At 45.6% G+C, this 7,045-nt stretch overlaps 1 protein-coding gene across 1 annotated transcript; it reads left to right on the top strand.

Moving 5' to 3' along the window:
* The first annotated feature begins 620 nt into the window (after window positions 1-620).
* ANKK1 (ankyrin repeat and kinase domain containing 1) lies at window positions 621-6,750 on the top strand. The gene is given in 10 exon segments (XM_009274437.1): window positions 621-632; window positions 1,046-1,178; window positions 1,181-1,262; window positions 1,803-1,842; window positions 2,206-2,357; window positions 3,289-3,338; window positions 3,435-3,590; window positions 3,861-3,979; window positions 4,973-5,018; window positions 5,402-6,750. Coding segments are annotated over 10 exon segments (2,139 nt in total).
* The last annotated feature ends 295 nt before the right edge of the window (window positions 6,751-7,045 follow it).

Genomic DNA, 7,045 nt, shown 5'->3' on the forward strand with positions numbered 1-7,045 from the left:
TGTGTTTCCTGTTTAGCTACTTTCCTGCCCAACTGTGCTTTAACTGATGCCAGCAAAACTGCACCGCACACGCGATTTTAACCTTCAGCAACCATTGGAATTTTTGCTCTGTGTGTTGGTCCTGGCCGATCGCAAGGGGAATCTCAGGGAGACCAGGTGGCGGTTTCCAGAAATGAGTTTGGTGTTAGGGCAGCGTTGCTGTAGGAGTGATTGATGTTGGTTCATCTTTAGACCGAGCTGTAGCTGGCAGGGCACTCGTTCAGGGCAAGGGGATGGGTGTGTGAGCTATTAGGGGCAGAGTTGCGGTTGCATGTGCTGTGCAATGGGACTGGTGTGCAGAGTGAATTGGGGCTGGGTTTTTGAGAGTGGTCGAGGCCCCAGCCCTCCCTGACCATCTCAGCCTCCATCCTTCTGCATCTTGAGGCTGAGGGGGCCATCGATAACTGCAGTGTTCCCATTCGCTTCAGAGAAGCACCGCAAGCTTGTGCCTTAGGAAATTCAAAAGAAAGTGTGACAATGCGAACTTGTGAGTTTGAGCACCACTTCCACAGCTAAGGTGTTCTTCAGAGTGGACTGGAGTAAAATTGCTCCCCAGTTTGGGGCAAAAGCAGGAAAGGCTCATGTCAAGAAATGTAAGTCGCTGTTGTCAACAAAGGTGTAAATGATCGGCATGACTGCCTCACTCCTTAACCTTTTGTTTTAATGCCATTAAAGTTGAGACAGACCCTGGCACATGCCTGAGCTAATTGCCAAGAAATGCAGCACACCTGTAATCTCTGGAGGAAATGAAGCAGCAACAGCTGCCACTCTGCAACCATGGAGTGTTTTCCTCCACTCCCTCACCTTCTCCTGAACTTTCTATAATAAAACTTGGGCAGTTCAGTAAGGGTTTGTCCTGCCTGTGCCTGAACGCGGGGGAATGGAGCCCCATTGTGCTTGTCCTTGGCTCTGAAGCTGTGTGGGCAGGTGACATCTCAGGTAACTCCCTACCTCCCTGTGCAAGTTGGAAGAGCTCCTTTATTCTTCTCCGTTACCACCTGAGCAGGAGGCAGACAGCCAGGCTGCCTTTTCTGTCGTGACTTTGGAGAGAGACCGGCAACTGGGCAGCTTAACTGTCTTTAATAAGGAGGATTTTGAAGAAGATTGGATTAAAGTGGCCAGCAGAGGCTTTGGGCATGTGACCAAGTCAAGCATAAGAGGTGGAGAACAGTTTATGTGGTGAAATGCTCTCTGTACCTGCTGCAGGACTCCAGCACGGAGAGGTAACTGTGCGGTCTCTTCTAGTTCAGCAGTTCAAACTGTCCATTAGAGCTATCTATGGTGATTTGGTGCTAAAACTCTGAAGGAAATGTTCACATGGGTTCTTCTCTCTGGGAAGTCAAGTTTTTGGTACTCAAAGGGAGTGGAAAAAACACTAATGATCTGGAGTTCTGCCTTTCTTTCCTTCTTATGTGTGTATGTGCATGTGCAAGTGGGAAAGGAACACACTTATTCAGAACAAGTAGCGTAGAAATCTGGAGGCTGAAGTAGGCAACTTAAACTAAACGTGGGCATGTGGATAAAAGCAGCCTGATCACTTATTTGCAGCTTCCGCTGGATGTTGGGATTAATGGGTATCTATTAAACTAAATCAGTCATTAAAATCACTGGGTTTAAAGCTGAGGGACAGAGAATTTCCAGCTGTTTTTGCTGGGCTTGCAAAGCGCTCTGCTCCCTCACTTCCCTTACCCTCCAGACACTCTTTTCTCTTGGTGGTGCACCTGCCCCTTCAGTTTACTTTTTGCTCTGTCTCTCACCTGCAGAGACTCTTCTGCTGAAGGTTATTTCTCAAATAAGAGAAAGGTTATTTTTGCCAAATGAGTCCAGAATCCTAATAGGTGAGGTTCTTCAGGAGCACTCAATGAAACATTGACCAGTGGGGCTTATAAGAAGTGGCTGCTAAACAAATTACATGGTATTCTCAAGATCATAGACGCAATCTGTGCCAGAACTGGGAACTTAAGGCTCCAACTTAGGAGGAAGTGCTGATCTGCTGGACTCAGTGAAAAGCACTGACTGCAATTTTGCCAGGGTTTTATCAAGTTTCAGCTGCTAGGCACCTCCTCATATCCCTGACCGTGAAGGATGGAGGTATCTCCCAGCTAATATAAGGAGGGGTGAGACTGTGAGCATTACGGGGGAGGCTCTCATTTTTTCTGCTTGCAGATCTCAGACTTCGGGCTATCAAAATGGATGGAGCACTCTAGCCGAATGCAATATATTGAAAGCTCTGCTTTGAGAGGCACTTTGAGCTACGTCCCTCCAGAAATGTTCTTCCAGAACAGCAAGCCCCCAGGAACCAAGTATGATGTGTACAGGTAAGAGCTGCCTTTCTGTTCAGGGGTCACACAGGGTTGCCACCTAGCTCTTACACAGAGCGAGAGAGACTGGCACATTGCTTCATTTTGTTTATTTTCTGGCCCTCTGCCTTGCCTAATGTCCTTGGTGGGGAACACATTGGGAATGACATGTGGTACTCCAACCTCAGTGGTGGAGAGTGAGGGGGAGTGGGATTATCTGTGGCTAATCATCTATCTCTTACCAGATGCACCTCTGTGCAGCACCGATCCCATGTGAGCTGCAGGCTGTATTGCCTTAGGTTCCATCATACCCTGTTAGGTTGTTGGAAGTTACTATAGAAAAGGAGTAAGATTAGAGCACGGAACAGACAGTGTCTGCTCTTTCATAGCAGAAACTGCTTAGATTTACTTTGATTTTAAAACAACTGTAATATTGCTTGTCTACTTCAGTGTTCAGCTTCATTTTGGTCAGTAACAGGTGGAGAAAAGATTTCAACTTTACTTTTTTCCTTTTGACCAAAGTGCTTTGCAGCCCACTTACACAAGCTACATATATACGTTCTGGGAATTCGTCAGCTCCTTAGCCACTACACTACACAGTAACCCAAGGCAAGAAGCAAAGGAGGATTTGCATGGCCACATGAACTTGCACCAGTCAAGGGGTCTAAAACCCAATGTGAAAAAAGTGAAAAAAAGGCACTGAGAGCCTGACTTTCACAGGAAATGCTTCAAGTCACTCATTCACTACACCAACCCTTTCGCTGAGGCATCAGAGATGTATGTGACGATTCATAAGATGTTGTCCTTTTGGTGTGGGGGAGGAAAGCCTTCTATCCCGAAGAACTTCTTTCCTAATTTTCACATTTCTCAAGAAGATAAAAGCAATAAGTGAATCTTATGTTCATTGTACATATGGGAGCGATCGCTCATGATCTCTCATTGCCTGCAGCTTTGGAATTGTCATTTGGGAGGTACTTATGCAGAAGAAACCTTATGCAGGTAAATATGAACACTTATTACATGCTCTGCACTTATTAAATTTTATTACAGCCATCTTCACAGAGAAAAAGCTCAGTGCACGTTGCTTTTTTTCAGGAGCCAACATGATGGCCATTATAGTCAAGGTTGCAGCAGGAAAGAGGCCCCACATGGAACCCATCAGTGATGACTGGCCAGGGGAATGCCAGCAGATGGTTGACTTGATGAAGAGGTGTTGGGATCAAGACCCTAAGCAAAGGCCAAGCTTTAGAGGTGTAATAGCTGATTGTGTATGGATAAACTAAGGGTCAGCTGCATGGATTAACAAGTGGGGGATAAGCTTGCTTTAAAACTCTTTGCCAGATAAATCGCCTGTTGCCTTGGAAATGCTTGGTATCCATTTACTGTCCACACATCCTCTTTCTCCCTCTTTCCTTCCTCCCCATGTGGAGGATATGTGGAAGGCTTCCACAACCTTGGGTACTGACTGGCTTCTGAACATCTGGGTAGTCTGCGCAACTAACAGTCTTTTTGCTCTGGTAGATATCCCTGTGGAAACAGACATGCTGCTGTCACTGATACAAAGCCTTGTAGCAGATCCAGAGAATGAGCACCTTGTTAGGAAGACGTCCCACAAGCCTGCCATCTCTGGGAACCAGCAGGTGAGGAAGGCTTTCCAGTACCACTCAGGAAATTCCACTGAGTCCTTTCCCTGCTCTTACCAGTTCTTGAGAATGTGTTTCCTCTCTCATCACTGTTTATCATCAGACAACAAGGGCACCTCAGCAACCTTTGCGCAGTGTGTTTGCATAGGTTGTACATCTGTAATTCATTTATGGGGATAGGAAACTGCAAATAAATTTAGCAAGCTGGCCCGTGTGCTAAATGATAGACAGTCCGAGAGGAAGACCCTTCTTTCTACCTGCTCAGATGAAGTGGTTTTATCATGTAGGCTTCAATCATTAAAAGAAGCTCAAGCAGACACAGAGTCACGGGGTTTCTGCTCATGGCACTGGCATATGTGGTCAGATGACCATTTCCAGCTCCATGGAACTGAGGACATTCCAGTTTAAACAACTCTTTTAGGAGAAAAAAAAAGCTTTCAATCCCTGTGTTTCTCTGACTAAGAAAAAAAATCAGGTTTCAGGATAGTCACAATTTTAGCCCAGTTACTGGAGTGTAATTGTGCCTAGAAGTCAGCTTCATACAGGGAGAAGTAGCTGTTGAGAACTATTGCTATTTTGAGGTTTTGCCTAGTTGTGCAGTCAGCAAGAAACAAGATGCCTGAGTATAGAGGATTGAGGAGGTGGGGGTGTTTGGGTTCCCTATACAACAAAGAAAATGACTAGCTGGGATGCTGCCACGGGCATGTGCTGCAATAAGGAAGCAGACTATATGTAAGTTTGGGAGCAAATGAGTAAGAGGAGAAAAATCTCATTGATACCCAGAGATCATTTTCAGGCTTCCGCATTCCTGTTAGCATCATGATTTGCTCTGCTGAGTTTTGGATGCAGTAACAGGATTGGATAAAAAACACTCAAATGATAATACAAAATTCTAGAGCAATAGCAAAGAAGAACTGTGTGCAAATATTATAGAATGCAAATAAGCAACTTTGTCTTACGTCTTTTTCTTTTCCCCTTCCTGAAAATAAGAGTGACAAAGAAGAGTTCACCTTCCTCCGAGACAGCAGAAGTGGTGGTAAGTAGGAGACTTTCTTTATAATTCAGGAAAAAAAAAGAAGTGGAAACCTACAAAAAATAGCCTATTTCCCTGCTCTCCAGTGATAAGGATGTGGCTCAAGAAAGTTTTCCATGCAGGTGACTTTTCTTTTTAAGTTAAGGAAAATGAACTATACAGGAAATAGCAGATATAGTTCCTGTGAGGGAGAGGCCAAATGTCTCACTGCTTTCTAAGAGACTGCATGTAGCGGTCTTGCTCATTTCATATTCCCTATCGCTAAAATGCCTTTTATTTCATTTCATACTATGAAGATTCACATGGTCTCCCTCCCATCTCGTGCACACCAAGCTATTTCCTTTGGTCTTACTCTCTTTCTCCTATTTTGTTTCCCCTGCCTTTAGAAACTGATAATCAGGAGGTTCGTATCCCATCTTCTTACAATGAGGTTGAAAGTCCGGAGGATATCCTGTCTGAGGAAATCTGTAGAGTCCATGAGAATGGCCTCACATCACTTCACCTCATGGTGATCCAGAAAAATGTGGACAAGGTGAAGTTTCTGCTGAGCTGTAAAGCCAACGTGAACAGCCAGGTAGTCTGTGGCTACACCCCACTTACTATGGCTGTTCCGAAGAGGTCGCCGGAGATCTGCTCAGTTCTGATAGAGCATGATGCAGACATCAATATGCCTGATGATGATGGTTGGACACCTCTTCACTTTGCTGCTCAGAATGGGGACGACAGAATTGTACGCCTCTTGGTGGACCACCAGGCACAGGTAAATGCTCAAGAGCGTGACGGGTGGACCCCTCTGCACTTGGCATCACAGAACAACTTTGAGAATGTGGCCCGAGTACTGCTATCTCGCCAGGCTGACTCCAACACCCAGGAGGTTGATGGGAAAACTGCCCTCCATGTGGCAGCTTGCTTTGGACACGTCAGCTTGGTGAAACTGCTTGCCAGTCAAGGAGCGGACCTGGAGAAAAAGCAGAAGAACCATAGAACCCCACTTCATGTTGCTGTGGAGAGGGGGAAGTTCAGGGTAGTCCACTATTTGCTGAAGAACGGGACCTCTGTTGACAGCCTGGATCAAAATCATTACAGTGCCCTGCACCTGGCTGTGGTGAGAGGGAAGTATCTCATCTGTGAGAAACTCATTAAATACGGAGCCAATGTGGAGCTGAGGACAGACAAAGGTTGGACTCCCCTGCACCTGGCTTCATTCAAAGGACACATTGAAATCATCCACCTGCTAAAAGACAGCCGTGCCAAACTGAATGCCAAAGGAAGCATGGACTGGACACCACTTCACTTGGCCACTCGCTACAGCGATGAGCCAGTAGTCTGTGAGCTATTGAGATGTGGGGCAGATCCCAACATCGCTGAGAAGTCAGAGTGGGCCCCTCTCCATTTTGCAGTCCAGCGGGGCTCCGTTTTGGCTGTCATCAATCTTCTGGAGTGCAAGGCAGATGTCAATGCTAAGAACAAAGTGGGTTGGACACCCTTGCACCTTGCTGTCCTCAAGGGCAATATGGCCATTATAAAGACCTTGATTAGGGCTGGTGCTCTGCTTGACGTGGAAGATATCACTGGCTGTACAGCCCTCCAGTTGGCAATTAGACATCAGAGAGAAAACATCATTACGCTGCTTCAAGGCAAGGACTTGCTGAAGAATAAATCAGGGAATAGGACTCTGGTGAATGATGCTAAGATTTCAAGACCCAAATTAGTTCCAGGAAGGACCGATTTGTAGACTCATCAAGTCTGGCATTTATGACTTGAGTTTTCCAATATCAGGTGCTATGTCTTAAACCACCATATCCTGTCACCTGGAAATTACAGGAAAATACTTTTTTTTTTTTTTTTAAATGGAAGTTTCTAAGCATGAACACTAAAATAGTAAAAGAAAATGGAGCTGCAGATGGAAGCCGACAAGTTATTTTCCAGAGTCTGACCAAGCTCATAGAACATTTTGGCTTGGTGTCCTGGTTTCAGGTGACACCTTCCTAGCAGCTGGTACAGCGCTGTGTTTTGGATTTAGGATGAGA

This window comes from Aptenodytes forsteri, unplaced genomic scaffold (assembly GCF_000699145.1).
Source record: "Aptenodytes forsteri isolate BGI_AS27 unplaced genomic scaffold, ASM69914v1 Scaffold752, whole genome shotgun sequence".
NCBI lineage: Eukaryota > Metazoa > Chordata > Aves > Sphenisciformes > Spheniscidae > Aptenodytes > Aptenodytes forsteri.